Source organism: Hemiscyllium ocellatum, chromosome 29 (genome assembly GCF_020745735.1).
Source record: "Hemiscyllium ocellatum isolate sHemOce1 chromosome 29, sHemOce1.pat.X.cur, whole genome shotgun sequence".
In the NCBI taxonomy this organism is placed as follows: domain Eukaryota; kingdom Metazoa; phylum Chordata; class Chondrichthyes; order Orectolobiformes; family Hemiscylliidae; genus Hemiscyllium; species Hemiscyllium ocellatum.
Window position 1 is genome coordinate 21,642,503 of NC_083429.1, and position 17,579 is coordinate 21,660,081.

At 40.7% G+C, this 17,579-nt stretch overlaps 2 protein-coding genes across 11 annotated transcripts in view; one reads left to right on the forward strand and one right to left on the reverse strand.

Moving 5' to 3' along the window:
• srpra (SRP receptor subunit alpha) overlaps positions 1–1,201 on the forward strand; it is a 77,290-nt gene extending 76,089 nt beyond the window's left edge. For both annotated transcript variants that reach the window (XM_060846700.1, XM_060846701.1), the window contains exon 14: positions 714–1,201. In XM_060846700.1, coding sequence (XP_060702683.1) covers positions 714–842 — 129 coding nt within the window. In that variant the 3' untranslated portion in view covers positions 843–1,201. The remainder of the gene's footprint in view (positions 1–713) is intronic.
• A 2,819-nt stretch (positions 1,202–4,020) lies between these two features.
• fam118b (family with sequence similarity 118 member B) overlaps positions 4,021–17,579 on the reverse strand; it is a 61,896-nt gene continuing 48,337 nt past the window's right edge. For 8 of the 9 annotated variants that reach the window (XM_060846781.1, XM_060846786.1, XM_060846788.1 and 5 more), the window contains 3 exons: positions 14,473–14,758; positions 5,819–5,872; positions 4,021–4,405 (listed from right to left, as the gene is read on the reverse strand). In XM_060846781.1, the coding sequence (XP_060702764.1) occupies positions 4,362–4,405; positions 5,819–5,872; positions 14,473–14,758 (384 nt within the window). In that variant the 3' untranslated portion in view covers positions 4,021–4,361. The remainder of the gene's footprint in view (positions 4,406–5,818; positions 5,873–14,472; positions 14,759–17,579) is intronic. The other variant, XM_060846787.1, reaches the window with a different exon arrangement.

The following is a 17,579-nucleotide window of genomic DNA, read 5'->3' on the forward strand; positions in this document are numbered from 1 at the left end:
AATACAATCCTGGTTTATTTAATCTCTCCTTATAATTTAACTCTTGGAATCTAAATGTCTTTCAAGTGAATCCAAGCTGTGTAGCTCCAGAACAGTTTGTTGTTCCTTAGAACTACACACAGGTGTGCTCTAGATAGTTTAGTTTAGTATCAACCTGATCAGACATATTGTGATCCACCTCTGGAGCAGGTGTGTATTGAATCCAGGCCTTATGCCTCAGAAGGGGAAGAAGTGTCAAATAACTTTTGTGGCATATCAAGTCCTACAGTGGAGTTTGAACTCACTACCTTCTGACCCAGAGGTGGTAATATTATCACCTGATCCAGAAAGAGCATGTAGCTGTGCTGTATCCAGGGCTGTAGCATAACCGCCATACTTGAATCCTGTCTATCAAGACTAATATTCCATTAGCCTTTTAGATTGTTTAAAACATCACGAAGAGGCACAGAAACTATGTACATGGATTTCCAATTCTCTTTGGACTTCCATTGTTCTAGCTTTTTACTATTTAGAAAGTACATTGTTTTGTCAACTTAAGTCCAAAGTGGATAACCTCACATTTGCCTACATTAAAATCCATTGAGCATAATGTCCATAACTCATCTGATACCTCCAACCACCAGTGCCAGACTACTACTATGTGCTACAGTTGTACCCATTCTCTTGTCTCTTCAGTTGAGCTCCAAGGTTAACAGACTCTTCTGTTGTTTCAGGTTGGTGCTGCCATTTCTATGACCTACATCACTGGCCAGCCAATAGTCTTCGTTGGAACTGGACAGACCTACAATGACTTACGCAGCCTTAATGCCAAGGCTGTCGTCAGTGCTCTAATGAAGGCTTAAGTCCCTGCTTTTCACTATTGTCTTAATGCAGCATAACTGCCACTGGATTACCCTTTTCCAGCCCATCACTGATTTTTCCCTGCATATTGAAGGATTGCTGAATACATTATGACACCATTTATTCAAATGCAACACTTCAGCATCAGTGTGCTGCAATTCCTTTCCAACTTGCTCTTTTTAAAAAAAAATGGATGCACAGCAAAGTCTACCACCACATCACTGAAAAGAGATCTACTGCTTTCCTTTTGTAAAAACCCATGTCTTTTAACCTAGTGCAATAAACTTCAGTACTGGCTGCCTGTGAATTAGAGAACTTGTAAAGAGAATTTATTAAATAAAGCTGCTATCATTGTCAGCTGTGGCATTGTCAGTTGTTGTCTTTTTTTAATAGATTTCCTGTTTATGTGGATTTAAACGGTGCCAGTATTTTCTGTACACTGGAAAATATTATTTTATTCAGCACCAGATTGAGAAGATTTACTTGAATACTATAATTAAAATAGGTGGCAGAAGCATTCCCATACAGCCCAATTGACCTCTGGCCCTGGGATTTATCAATCTTAATGTTTGCCAAAATTTCCTGCACATCGACCTCCTCAATCTCTATCAGTTCAAGCCTGTTTCCTTGCTCCTCAAAGTTCTCATTCACAACAAGGTCCCTTTCCTTAGTGAAAATCGAAACAAAAACACTCATTTAGGGCTTACGCATCTACTCAGACTCCACGCACAATTTCATATGCAATCCCTGATCAGTCCTAACTTCTTCCTGCTCATTCTTGTATTCCTCACGTATGAGTAAAATGCCTTTGGGTTCTCCCTAATCCTTCCTGCCAAACCCTTTTTGTGCCCCCTCCTGGCTCTCCTCAGTCCATTTTGATCTCCTTCCTAGCAAGGCTGTAATCCTCTAAAGCTGTGTGTGACCCTTGCATCCTCCACCTTATGAAAGCTGCTGCCTTCCTTTTGACAAGAAGCTCCTCTGTTCTAGTCATCCAAGACTCCTTAATCTTATCCCTTCTTGCCTGTCTCGGAGGAACAAGTTTATGCATCACTTGCAACAACTGCACCTCAAACAGTCTCCACACGTCTTGTGCCCTTTCTGTGGAACAATTGCTCCCAATCTATACTTCCCAACTCCTGTCTGATAGTGTCATAATTTCCTTTTCCCCAATTAAATATTTTCCCATGGTAACTGCTCCTTTCTCTCTCCATGGCTATGGTAAATGTGAGGCAGTTGTGATCACTGCCATCAGTGTTCTTGTAGTGTGAAATCTGACACCTGCCCTGGCTCATTACCAAGCACCAAATCCAAAATGGCCTCTCCCCTCGTCAGCTTGTCTACATGTTCAGTAAGGAAACTCTCCTAAGCACACCTGACAACTGCTTCATCCAAACCATCTGCACTAAGAAGTTTCCAATCAATATTGGGACAGTTGAAGTCACCCATAACAACCCTGCTACGTTTACATTTTTTCCAATGAGTTATTAGATTTATATTAGATTCCCTACAGTATGGAAACAAGCCTTTCAGCCCAACAACTCCACACCAACCCTCCGAAGAGTAACCCACCCAGACCCATTTCCCTCTGACTAATGCACCTAACACTATGAGCAATTTAGCATAGCCAATTCACCTGACTTGCACATCTTTGGACTGTGGGAGGAAACCCACACAAACATTGGGAGAATTTCTGTGTGGAGTTTGCACAGTCACCTGAGGCTGGAACCTAACCTGGGACCCTGGTGCTGTGAGGCAGCAGTGCTAACCACTGAGCAACCGTGCCACCCCTTTGATTTCCGTACTGTTGTTATTTGGGGGGGAATCTGTTGAAGACCCCCACTGAGGTGACTACTTCCTTGCTGTTCCTAACTTCCACCCGTACTGACTTAGTACACAAACCTGTCTCGACAACCTTCATTTCTGTAGCTGTGATGCACTCTCTGGATGAGCGATGCTATATGTTCTGATTCCACTCAAGTTAACTTTAGTCAGCTAAAAAGCTCTCCTCAATTCATTAACCACTCTGCTACTACCAAGAAAATATTATTTTGATCATTGCCATCAATATTTGTTTAAAAGTATTCCTTTAACATTCCAACTTAGTTCCTTGTTGCCTGTGAAGGTACATCACCAACTACTCACAAAAGTAGGATCAATTACAATATTGGGAAACTTAAAAAACCCAGCTTCTCTTGGTCTCCTAGTGATCTGTATTTTGGAAAGAAGTTTAGTTGAGGATTTTGGGACACCATTTGTATCAAGTAATTGTCTCATTGTAGCTAATAGGCCTGAGATGTGATCAAGTACCCACCAGTATAGAATAGAGAGCAGCAGCTGGGCATAATGGTGTATTCCAAACCAAATCCTTCTCTAGTCCACTGGAAGAAAGTAATGAAGGAGGCCTCTGTGTTCTATAACAGCCATTACTGCTCATAACTAAAAAACTGCAGTCCTGACCTTCATGCTTAATAAGTGTAGATACGTCTACTCGGCTCATCCTTGAATCTTGAGTTCAACTTGCAACCTTGACATCAGCTTAAAGAAATTGCAATAAGCACTAATGATTTAAGAGATGGAAGACAGACCGGGTTGTAGCTTCTGATTCATTGAGATAGAATAAGCTTTGTTACAACATGGATTATAATACACCTTAAAATCACTGCCAAGTTAGCAGAGTTAAGAAATATTTGTTCCAACACAAGGTTCAATCAAAACTACTGCAGAATTGTATTAGGCCATACTTGTACTACTAACAGGGCTAAAGATAATCCAGGTTATAAAACCCATCTGGTTTACTAATGCACTTCTGCAAAGGTACTTCAGCTCATTTGCCAACACTTGATATTTAAGTGGTTTATCTTTTAACTGCCTTCTGAAGTGGCTTAGCAGGCAAATCCCTCAACCATGAAAGGGCAAGTTATGATGAAGCCAACCTGTTGTACACACTTGACGCCTGTATGTCTACCACTAGGTTTGGTCATGTCCCTTCATAATAAATCGTGAACACATGCACAGGAAGTTGAAGCAGAAAATCTTTGACCTCGTGATCCATAATGGTGTTTAAATGTGCAGTTCATTTTTCATGTGTTACGTGTGCATCAACAGAATACCAAAGCATCGTCTCTAAAACAGATGTATCAATAATGATTTTTAATGATAAAATCTGTACAGAAAGCAGTCATTAACAGTATAAAATTTCTACATCAAAACTGGAACCGTACAATTGTAAGAGTTGTCAAGTATGGGAGAATTGTATTAATGGCTATAAAATCCAGCTCATTCTAATGAGCAAAAAAAAACAAGAGATACATGTTGGTCACTGTTAGGCCTAGAAGTTTGACTTAGTGAAGAAAATGGGAGTGTCTGCAGTACAGCAAGGTATGACATTCTTTTGAGCCATTTTCTCAGGTTCAATGCCGGTAACAGGTATTGATTAACTTCTTCAGTGATCATTAATTATTATTCTCATCTGTGATGGGGCTGTGTTTCAACAGTCAGCCTTATGGAAGGCAAGTCCGTACTCATCTCCCCAGCTTTATGTCATCATCTGTTTCCATTCTCTGGCCTGGGCAGAAGCAACAAAAGTTGTGGTTGAGGAGACAGCTCCAACAGATCATAATACCTTCAATGTGCAACATAGACATTCCCCACAAGTATCAGCTAGTTGGAAGTTATGTGGTCCTTCAAACCTACTCTATCATTTAACACATCGATATTAACTTCATCTTTCTGCTCTCACTATACCCTTTAATTTTCTTAATCCCAAAAACATATTGCACTCTGACCCAAATATGATCAATGATCCAAACCACAAATGAAGAAATTCCTTCGGTCCCAAGTCAAAATGGTTGCTCCCCACCCAAACTCTGACGTCAAACACCAACTCCAGCCTTAGAACTATCCTGTACAATCCAAACTGATAAACAGGCGAGGAACAGCTATTTACAGTTAAGTCTACGTTTGATAAGTGGGAATTTTTTTCAGTAGACTAGTGAGAATTCAGGGCCAGAATGTTACTCCAAGAGTGAAGAACAAGGACAACAAGTCCAGGGAACTCTGGATGTCAAGGGATATTGTGAGTTTGATGAAGAAAAAGAAAGCAGCAAATGTCAGTGCACTAAAAACAGAGCAGGCCTTTCAAAAGTAGAGAATGTGTAGGGAGTTGCTTAATGAATTCGGAGGGTAAAGAGAGACCACAAAATATCTGGTGGAGGGAATCAAGGAAAACCCAAGGCTTTTTGTAAGTATATTAACAACAGAATTACCAGGGAAAGAGTGAGACCTTAGAAACCAAAAAGGCAGCCACTATGTGGAGCCAGAGGTCATGGGTGAAGTCTTACATGAACAAAGGATGAAGATATTGGGGCCAGGAGTTTCAGTTACGATGGTGAGGTGCCAGAAGGACATGACTGCACTGCAGAGATTATAGAGGAGCATCACCAGGGTGTTGCCTGGGATAGAAAGTTTCAGTTCTGAGAGAGAACTGGATAGGCTGGATTTGTTTTTCTTGGAGCAGAGAAGGCTGACAGGGGCTCTGACTGAGGTGTACAAAATTATGAGATTCCAGAGTAGATCATGAGAATCTTCTCCCCTTGGCAGAAGTGTCTCAGGCTGGTGTGCATAAGTTTAAGGTGAGAGGTAAATCATTTAAGAGGAGATCGAAGATCATTTCTTTTCTACCCAAAGGGTGGTAGAAATATGTAACATGGTGCCCGAGAGGGGTGATGCAGGGAGGCACATTCACAATATTTAAGCAGCATCTGTTGTGCCCTGGCATAGGAGGCAATGGACCAAATGCAAATAAACAGGACTAATATAATCTGGTATTTGTCAGTTGACACGGTTGGTGAAAGGCCTGTTTCTACCCTTTATGACTTTATGGCATAGTAATGGTATAACATAAGGGCAATTTTTAAAAAATGATCTAAAGCATGACAGATAGTGGACTCAAAAGAGGAAGGTAACTCAGCATTCATACCTTGGCTATTCAATGTAAAAGGACGATTCTTCAATATGTTGTCAACATTGGATGCTTCAATCAGAAAGAAATGGAAAGGAGTAAACACAACCAAGTAATAAATTCAAACTGCGTCCTCTATTTCAAGATGAGGTTGAGCATTTACAATAGCTTTTGCAGACAACATTTCAGCTGATGAAAGAAGTCATTCTTGGAAAGTAAACATGTAAATATTTAGGTCCGAACAGCAAGTGCCCTGGAGTTGGAGACAGAACAGGTCTGCCTTGCACAAAGCAATTGTATGCTGGAGTATAGCATGTCCCAACCCAAAGCAAAGCAGTGTACTTCTTATTAAACCATCTTGCCATGTGATTTTCCACATCAGCTATCAAGGTTACCCATAATATGACCTGGACATCTTTTAACACTACCAAGCTCACTTTTAACAGAAAATCAGTTAGGATGCAGCCTCTTTTGATTCTCTCCCCATTAATTTCAACAGACAATAACTGGGGCCTGACACATCCTGACATCAGGTCACCTTTTCTGGCTAGCCAAACTCTTCTTCTCAGGTGGAGAAACAGGAAAATCAACCTTTTGTTCATTTAGCCCCAATTTGAAAGCAGATTTGTTTTACTCAGAACTTAAGCTAAGAAGAAATGTGAGGGAATATTGAGATACTATTAACAAAAGGTATTACTGTTGCACCCAGCACAGCCCACATCTTTGTAATGGTGCTGAGACCCACCATCTACCTACACATAAACAAGTGCAAATCCATGAATTCTCACCTCATTGAGAAGTAGGTGTCAAACTATTTTCCTGTGGACAGGGACTAACTACTGAAGCTATAGTTGTGTCACTATGTTTTAGCTGAAGCAAAATGATTATTGGATTCACTAATATAAAAGTACAGCAAACTTTTTATTACCTGGCACCTGTTGATCATATATCTGGATAATCAAGAGATCCACATAATCAGTGTAAAGACACACACTAAGTAATAGAAATGTAATGCAGGGGTAGACACATCACTGTTATATTTTATTCATAGTGTTATGTCAAGGGGTAACTCTCCTGCTTAATTTAAACCAGCAATACAGAAATGATATATCCTGTGCAGTATCTGTTAAAATTCAAGAGGCCAAGAACTATTTAAAATAAAAATTAACAATTTTATTTCTTAAAGTATAACAGAAAATAATTAACTGTCAACTATTTACACCTCCTTTCTCTAACCTATCTTTTACTTTCACTTCTACCATACTAGTCCAATAAAACTCCCGATTAAGATTTAACAAAATTCAAACTTTCAAAACCAGCCAGATGTTGAATTTTCTCTTTATATCTTCTTTTGTCTTGTTTTAGTTTTCTCAGCGATTTCTGTTTCACAGGTTACTGATCGATAAAGGTTCCTTTAAAAGAGCTATTCTCCAGGCAGTCTGAAGATGTCGATGGCTTGGCACTTCTCCTCTCAACTGTTCAATTTCCCCAACCCAGTCTTATACCTCCAAATCATCGGATTGTGTCATTGACTTCTAAGATTGTCAATATACTCAATTCAAACTAGACTGGAGTTTGATATTTTTGGGAGTATAACTTAAACAGATTGGTCGAATTTGAATTTGTTTTGTTGTCTCCAGGTAACCAGCTAATCGAGTTGTTCGACCTAATGTTACATTATATCTTGTTCAGAACACTTGGTGCTGTGTCAGGTAGTTCTGATAGTTTTTAACTTTCTTAAAGGTACAGTACACTCATCTTAATAAGGAGAAAGGACTGCAGATGCTGGAGATCAGAGCTAAAAAATGTGTTGCTAGAAAAGCGCAGCATGTCAGGCACTATCCAAGGAGCAGGAAAATCGACGTTTCAGGCATAAGCCCTTCTTCAGGAATCCTGAAGAAGGGCTTATGCCCGAAACGTCGATTCTCCTGCTCCTTGGATGCTGCTTGACCTGCTGCGCTTTTCCAGTAACACATTTTTCAGCTCACATCTTAATAACAACAATACAATTCACTCAAATAATAATATAAGTTTGCCTTAAATAAAAAGCTGACCAGTGGCGAGCCCTCTCACTCACACCCTCAACTGACTCCCTAGGACACTGCTATAGATCAGAGTATTTGAGGAGAAATTGATTTAAATTGAATCAACCGTTGATATTTCGTGTGGCCATTCAATTGAATAACAAGTATACTTAATTAAAGGTAAATAAATTTTTTAAACCATATATTGCGGCACAGTGGCTCAGTGGTTCGCACTGCTGTCTCACATCACCAGGGTCCCAGGTTTGATTCCAGCCTTGGAAGACTGTCTGGGTGAAGTTTGCACATTTTCCACGTGTCTGCGTGGGTTTCCTCTGGGTGGTCCCATTTCCTTCCACACTCCAAATATGCCCAGGTTAAATGCATTGGCAATGTTAAATTGACCATAGTGTGCAGGTAACTGCAGGCTAGGTGGGTTAGCCACAGGAAATGTAGAGTTATAGGGATAGGGTGGGATGCTCCTCAAAGGGCCAAAGGGTTTGTTTCAACACTGTAGGGATTCCATCATTCCGGTTATACAGTAAATAATACAGCAAACTTCACTGTATTTGAGATATATAATTTTTGCCAGTTTATCAAGAGTGCCATATATAAGTTGCCAGTTAAAATAAAGTTTGCTATATTTGTACAACTCTAATTTACAGATAGCACTAAAATTCCTCAAGGTGTGAGATGCCTAAATTGCAGTACAATTCCAACTTTAATTGAAGGCTTGCAAGTAGCTTAAATCAGTTGAACTGAAATTGTAGAGTTCATACCATGCCATTGCTATGCAGTTTCAGAAACTGGCTTGAGCCTGCATTGCTCAAAGCAGAAACTTAGACTGATGATCCTACCTCACCATTCTGAGATACCATCACCATGGAGGGTTACACAGTGACAGCTAGGCCTGCATTATTCCAACGTTCCTTTAATTGGTTTTCTTGGCTCCCAATATACCCTAGAGGCATTGCTGAGTTTCCTGAGGGCAATTGCCCTTGGCATCTCTGAGAAATTTACTCATTTGAGTTTGTGGGCAATCCACAGCTTGTCCAATTAGCAACATATGTAATAGAATTTTAATACACAGAACGATGCAGGCCCTTCAGCCCTCAATGTTGTCCTGGCCTTTTATCCTACTCTACGATTAGACTAACCAACATACCTTTCATTGTAATATCATCCAAGTGCTTATATATCACTTAAATATCCCGAATGTATCTCACTTGACTACCACCATTGGCAGGGAATTCCATGCACCCACCACTCTGTGTAAAGAACCGACCTCTGACATTGCCTCTAAGCCTTTTTCCAATCACCTTAAAATTATTCCCTCTTGTCATAGACATTTCTGCCTGGGATCAAATCTCTGACTATTTGCTCTATCTATGCTTCTCAACATCTTGTCCACCTCTCTCAAGTCACCGCTCATCCTTCTTCATTCCAATGACAAAGCCCTAGCACCCTCAGCCTTTCTTCATAAGGCATGCCCTCCGGTCGAGGCAGCATCCTGGGAAATCTCCCCTTCACTCTTTCTAAAACTTCCACATCCTTCCTGTAATGAGGCAACCAGAACTGAACACAATATTCCAAGTGTGGTCTCATGGCTCTTCAACTCAATTCTACCGTCTAATGAAAGCCAACACACCATACACCTTCTTAATAATCTGGGTGGCAACTTTGAAAGATCTATGGACATGTCCCTCTGCTCCTTCACACTGCCTCTAACCCTGAATTCTGCATTCAAATTCAATCTTCTAAAATGAATCACTTTACACTTTTTCAGGTTGAACTCCATCTGCCACTTATCAGCCCAATTCTGCATCCTGTCAATGTCTCGTTGCAACGACAACAGCCCTCTACACTATCCACAATTCCATCAACCTTTGTGTCATCGTCAAACTTACTTACCTACCCTTCCACTTCCTCATCCAAGTCATTTAGAAAAATCGCAAAGAACAGAGGTCCCAGAACCGATCCCTGCGGAACATCACTGGTCACCGAGCTCCAGGCTGAATACTTTCCATCTACCAGTCTTCTTTGGGCCAGCCAATTCTGTATCCAGCCAGAAAGATTTCCCTGTCTTTCTTACTTTCTGAATGAGTCTACCACAGAGAACCTTATCAAACCCCTTGCTAAAATCCTTATACACTACATCTGCTGCTCTACCTTCATCAATGTCTTTTGTCACATGCTCAAAGAATTCAATCACAAAGCCTTGCTGACTATCTCTAATAAAACTATGGTTTTCCAACTAATCATAAATCCTGTTTCTCAGAATTCTGTCCAATACTTTGCCCACCATTGACTGGTCTACAATTCTCAGGATTATCCCTATTCCTTTTCCTAAACAAGGAAATAGCATCTCCAATCATCTGGCACGACTCCAGTGGATAGTCAGAATGCAAAGATCATCACCAAAAGGTGCAGCAGTCTCTTCCCCCACTTCCTGTAGTAACCTTGGTTATATCCCGTCCTGCTCAGGGGATTTGTCTATCTTTATGTTTTAAATATTTTCAGCACATCCTCCTTCCTAACATCAACTTGGTCTAGCATATCAATCTGTTTCACGCTGTCCTCACAAACCGATGTCAAGGTCCCCCTCAGTAGTGAAAACTGAAGCAAAATATTTATTAAGGACCTCCCCTACTCTTCTGACTCCAGGCACAAATTCCCCCCACTCTCCCTGATCAGCCCTACCCTAACACTGGCCATTCTCTTGTTCCTCACTTAAGTGTAGAATGCCTTAGGGTTTTCCTTAATCCTACCCGCTAAAGTATTTTCATGCCACTTCTAGCTCTCCTAGGTTCATTCTTCAGTTCCTTCCTGGCTACCTTGTAACCCTGTGTAGCCCTGTCTGATCCTTACCTCTTCAACTTCAAGCAAGCTTCCTTCTTCCTCTTAACTAGATTTTCCACATCCCTTATCACCCAAGGTTCTTTCAACCTATCATTCATTCCTTGCCTCAGTGGGACAAACTATCAGCAGGAGTCTCAACATTAAATACCATGAACACACAAACAAGGAATAGGCAATTCGGCCCTTTGAACCTGTTCCAGCATTCACTTAAATCATGGCACATCTACTCTTCAAATCTACTTACCACGTTCATGTCATATCCCTTGTTACCCTAACCCAAAATGAAGCGATGTAGGCAGAGAGCAAAAGTCACAGATTTCAACCCTTTGCTTTTCCCCACTCTTTGTGCAAGAGACACCAATCCATAACACGATAAGAAATCAGAGAAGACCTTTTGGTCCTTTAGTTTGTTCCATCATTTAATAGGATCAAGGCTACAGAGGTTCCTCATTGCACTTATCTTGTAACCCGTGATTTCCTGACTAAAGGAGAATCGGACTTTGCCCCCATAGCTTTCAGTCGCAAAGAGTCCAAAGAGTCTCAACCCTGAGAGAAGAAATTCCTCCACATGTCAGTCTTAAATTGGTGCCCTTCTATTCTGAGACTATGCTCTCTGTTCCCACATGGGGAAACATTCTCTCAGCATTTATCCTTCAAGCTCCTATAAGAACCCTATATGTTTCAATGGGATCACCTCTCATTCTTCTAAACTCCAGTGAGTAGAGTCTTCATCTGTTTCGTCTTTGCTCATATGAAAATCCATCCATTTCCAACAATAGATGTTAGGCTAATTGGCCTATAATTACCTGCTTTTTGCCTCCTTCTCTTTTTGAAAAAGCATGTTATATTAGCAGTTTTCCAGTCCTTAGGTCATTCTCTAGAAGCCAATCATTTTGGAAAATTACAACTAATGCATCCACTTTTTCTGTAGGTATCCTTGTTGGATCCTATGATGCAGCCATCATGGCCAAGCGACTTACCTGCTTTTAGCTTTATTACAGTCAAAGAGTCATACAGCACAGAAACAGACCTCTCGGTTCAACCAGCCCATGCCAAGCAAAATCCCAAACTAAACTAGTCCCAGCTGTCTGCATTTGCCCATGTCCTTCCAAACATTTCTTTTCATGTACTTATCTGTATAAATGTTGTAACTGGACACACATCCACCACTTCCTCTGGAAGTTCATTCTATACACAAACCACACTCGGTGTAAAAAAATTGCCCCCAGTGTCTTTTTTTTTTAAACCTTTCTCCTCTCACTATAAAAAATGTCCACGACTCTTGAAATCCTCCCCCTCCCCTAGGGAAAGATGTGTGCCATTCATCTTATCTTTACTGCTCATTATTTTATAAACTTATATTAGGTCACCACTCAACCACCTACAATCCAATGAAAACAGTCCCAGCCCATCCAGCCTCTCCTTAACTCAAACCCTCCATTCCTAGCAACATGCTGGTAAATCTCTTCTGAACCCTCTCCAGCTTATTAATACCCTTCCTTGACAGGGTAACCAGAACTGGTCACAGTACCCCAGAAGAGGCCTCACCAACATGCTGCACAATCTCAACATGACGTCCCAACTCCTATACTCAAACAGTTGAGCAATGAAAGTGAGCATGCTAAAATGCCTTCTTAATCACCCTACATGTGAAGCAAACTTCAAAGAATTATAGACCTGAACTTCTAGGTTTCTCTGTTCAACATTCTGCCACTTGCAACACATTTTGCTTGTATCATTACTGAAGGTGACGAGATTTAATTCCTCTTTGTATTCTTCAGTAATAATGGAATGTTCAAAGTTTCTTCCACCTATTTTCTTTCTAAATGGCCAAACTCAAATTATATTGCAGCATTGTTTTAAATTCCCCTACAATCAAATAGTTTTCATCTACCCAAATTTCTTGATGAACACTTTCTTAACAATCGTAAATCAAGGGATACCAAGTCCCACGCATACGACCTTTCCTCATAATTGAAACCTTCAATTCCTAGTGAATCTGTTGTATCCATTTCAAGATTAAGACCATTTCAAGCTTCCCTGCACAATCCAGAAGGGATCCAGAAAAACTCTGTACAACTCAAGCCTCACTCTGTCAGTATTGATCATAAAATTCTCTACTTTTGTCCATTTTTTGTACTAAGCAAGCCTGCAATCTATGATTGGTAACATGCATAGACCAGATAATTCCAAAAGTTGCTAAATGACAAGGTAGAATAGGATTTTCATTAGGTCACTCAAGACAGTCTGGAAGTCAATAAACAGGAGGTCACAGTTACAGGCAGGGAAGGGATTGAGGGCATGACACAGGCAGGCAGACTTTATTTTGGACTGATGCAGTTAACTGTGCTGTTGGGAAAACAGCTGCATTACACAGATTCTAAGTTCTAGAAATTTATGGGCAGCAAAATATTGGCGTTTGGGAGCCGAAGGAGTGGAAAGGTCACTGGCACTTTGTTGGGGAAGCCATGAGGAGCTTGGAAAAAGCCTGCTAGTGTAAATACTTCAATGTGATAGACAGGAGTAGGGATCAAAAGCCCAACAGCTATATATGCTGGATTCTACTAAGAAAAATTACAGCTCAGGGAAAACCCTAAAGGCAGTTTTAGTTAGCGAAGCTAACTGTCAGAGGAGAGCTCAAGTTATGCTTTTGAATAAGTTCTGCAGTGCAGCTTTGGAGCCCAGGGAAAGGAGGTGACTGACCAGAACAGGAGTAGCCCTAGGGCAGACCATAGGATGTCTCCTAAGATGAAGAGGGGCATCAGTGGAAATAAAGAATTGTAAACCTTTGCGGCATTTAATGAGCTTTAATGACTCACCATATTTTAAAGTCTGGGGCAGATGAGTTGCTGAGAAATCCATAAACACATCCCGAACACATTTGCTATCTGACGTTTGCAGTAGGGCTTTAAATCACAGTCTATTACCAAGGTTTACCATGTTGCACATGTATTATAGATTGCAACAAAGTCCTAACATGGAATACTAAAATTTAATGTTGTTTGTTCAAAACTGTGGAATACTGTGGTTTCAGTCTCTGAGTAAATGTTCTGGACTTCATCTTTTGTTTACTGGTTCCAAACTACACCATAGTATAAGTTGGTGTTCTCATCTGGGATGAGAACATATTTTGTCAGCTTTTTGATGTTTCCTTTCTCTACCTGTGTGATAGTTTTAGGAGGGTGTGAACCTGAACACACCCTCCTTATCCTGTTCTCGATCATCAATTCCCACAATTAAGCAATCACCTTGATTCAGCTTTCTCAGACCTCAAATAGACAACCTCATAACATATTGCTCTTCCTGGTTTCGCATCATCATAAAACTTAAAATGTACAAACTCCTAATTCTTTCATTATTTACTAATGATTTAGAAGGAAACCACTTAATGTGAAAAGTTGAAGCCCCAGTATAAATCTCCAGGGAACAATTTTCATAATCTCTTTTTAACGAATCTGACAACGTACACTTTATTCAAACTCTGTCCTGTCTTTCAGCTGATTATGCATCTGGCTTCTTGCCTACAGAGGCTGAGCAATGGGATTTACATTCTACAAATTAATCTCGGCTAGCCTGATGTTCAGATACACCCTTTCACCAAACATTCATCAGACAGCAAACAGGAGCAGGAACCCAAGCTGATTTTCCCTATGATAACCATTCTGAACGCTGCATTCATCCACTTCAACCCCAAAAAGATCTTTCACTGCAAAATTACATGGTACCAAAATCTTTTACAACTTGTGTCATCAGCTACTGGATTAAAGTCATTTATTCAACTTTCCAACATACCTTGCCTTCCTGGTGAACAGATGGTGTTTGTTAACCGTTCAAGGTATTCTGGCAGATCAAAATAATCATCTCCATAAGAGATGACTTTAATCCCCTTGTCCAGCATGTTTTCACGAAGCTTTTTAAATTCATCCACATCATCCCTGCGCACTAGCATGAAGTGTTCCAGGTCAGACTTGTTTCTCACTGCTTCTAGAAACAGTGACTGGAACGTGGTGTCCTCAACTGTCCGGCCACATCCGAGGAAGACAAAGGCCTTAGTTTCATACAATTTCTGAATTTCCCTCTGCTCAATAATAAAACAGAAACATTAATAGCACCCATTCCCTAATATGAAGACAAGATTTACTTACTGGACATAATGTAAATCAAATTGCAAATGTTAATATTCACTGAAGTTCAAACATATATATACAGTATACATATATTTATGTTCTCTCTTGTGACGGCTCCTGCTGGTGGCACAAGTGTCCTCCAGGTCCTTTCCTGGGTCACTACCAATCTCAAAGGATAATGTAAGTTAATCATTCAGTGGTTGGTAAAACAACAACACATAGTAAATAAAAACCGAAAGAGTTGCAGATGCTCCAAAACAGAAACTAAAACTGAAATTGCTGGAAAAACTCAGCAGGTGTGACAGCATCTATGGGACAGAAATCAGAGTTAACATTTTGGGTTCAGTGTCCCTTCCTCAGATAGTGAAGCCCAGCACATCAGAGCCAAACAGTAGTGAAGCATTCACATACATCAAGCCAGGATTGTCCAGCAGATGATCCATCTTAACCTCCTTTTGAGACAGCCAGCAGCATAGATGCCAGGCTTCAGTCAATTTGATTCACTCTAAGTGATATTAAGAAAAGGCTGAAACAGTAGATATAGGCTAAACTCCTTGAAAACTTTCCAGCAATTTGCATGGATGACTTGTGCCATGCTCCTAACCAATCTGTTCCAAGCCCAACATTATGAACAAGTCGAAGAGTGCGGCGCTTATGCTTGAAACTTAAATTCACCTGCCCCTCAGATACTGCCTGACTGGTTGTACTTTTCCAGTGCCATACTCTTCGACTATGAACTCCAGCATCTGCAGTTCTCACATTCTCCAACATTATGGCAGTGCCAGTTTATGTTCGCACAGTTTAAATCCCCTACCATTAAAAGTCTATTATACTTACAGATAGCCGAGATCTCCTTATATATTTGCTTCTCAATTTTCCACTGACTATTAAGGAGGCCCAGAATACAGCATCCCTTTCTTATTTGTCAGTTGCACCCGTACAACTTCACTGGACGATCTCCCAGGAAAATCCTCCTGAAGGACAGCTGTATTGTTATCCCTAACCAAACACACCTCTTCCCCCACCTGTCTTGCCTCCCTTTCTTTCTTTCTTGTAGCATCTATACTCCAGAACATAAAACTGCCAGGGCCATGATTCTCTGAGTCACGTTTCTATCGTAGCTATGATATTCCAGATCCATGGTCCCAATCATACCCTAAGTTCATCTGCCTTAACTATCAGGCCTCTTGCATTGAAGTAAATGCAATTTTATTGACCAGTCTTCCCTCGCTCACTGCCAAGCTCTTGTCTGCCTTGACTATTTGACTTGCTCTCCTTAACTACTGTACCAGCCTCAGCCTTTCCTCAATATTGCTTTGGCTCCCATCCCTTGTCCTCCTTACTAGTTTAAAGCTTCCTGAGTCCTACTAGCAAATCTCCTAGCAAGAATATTGGACACCTCCATATTAGGTGGAACCATCCCAATGAAACAGGTCATTTCTGCCCACAAAGAGATTTCAATGATCCAGAAACATGAATCCTTGTCCCCTGCACTAGGTGCTCAGCCACGCATCCATAAGCTTATCCTCCTATTCCTAGCAAATAGCACTGGTAGTAGTCAAGATATTTCTACTCACAAGGACCTACCTTTTAACCTCTTGCCTAGTTTCCGATATTCTCTGCAGAACTTCATCTCTTTCCCTGCCAAGGTTGTTGGTACCAACTTCCACAGCAACCTCCTACTGGTCATTCTCCCCTTTCAGAACATTCTGCACCTTTTCACAGACATCCTTGATCTTGACACAAGAAACGCAACACACCATTCTAATGTCTCACTGACGGCTGCAGCAACATCTCTAATCTGTACCCAAGATTAGAATATCCCCTAACACAATCAATTACTTGGAACCTGACATACCCCTTATTTCACCAGAGTTACAGTACCGGAAAACTTAGCTGTCTGTGATCTCCTCCCCTGACAGAGCATCCCTGCTGGTATCCAAAATGGCATACCTGTTTTGAGATGGGGATAATCACAGGAGTGTCCTGCACACCTGGCTATGTCTCATAACATTCCTAGGGGTCAACCATCTACTGTATCTTAGGTGTCTCCAATTTCCTGAAAATGCCATCCATCACAACACACTGTTGTTGTAAACTCATTGTCTCTAATTGCTGCTCTAACAGATCCATGCAGTCACAATCAAACACACTCTCTGCAGACAGAGTCTCCAGGAGTAATCAAATTCTCCCCGATTTCCCAGATGACAGGAAGAGCACATTATGTTACTAAAGCCATTTTTGCTCCTTTACCAGACCCAGAAATTACCTAAAAACAAACACAGTACACTTTGCTCAAAATACAGCGATAGCGCAGTCTTACTGCTGAAAGACACTGCTCTGGGATAACCTAATATCAATCCATAATGTTAAAAGTCAATCAAGAGGCAGATCTCAGTATAAATATAAGAAATAAAAGACTCCCTCACCTTACTCACTATTATAGGTTTACAAAAAAAAATTAAGATTTAGAGGTTTTTAGGAGTCTTAAAATCAAACACTTAGCTGATCAAGCTCAAAAAACAAAGGTCATTCTCTTTTCCTGTAGTTTCAGCTAGCGATTTTTTTGAAATCACTGATACCTCTGCAGCCGCATGTGAGGCTGGATATGAAGACTTCCTATGTCAGCTATGAAATGGCATTGCTTAAGTGTTATTTCAGTGAAACTTAGTCTCCCAAACCCTTGCACAACTTCTCAATCTGACAGCTGTGAATCTACACTTGTCAGCTGCTTCATGAAAAACCGATCTCCAAGCCTTCTGCATTTCTTCA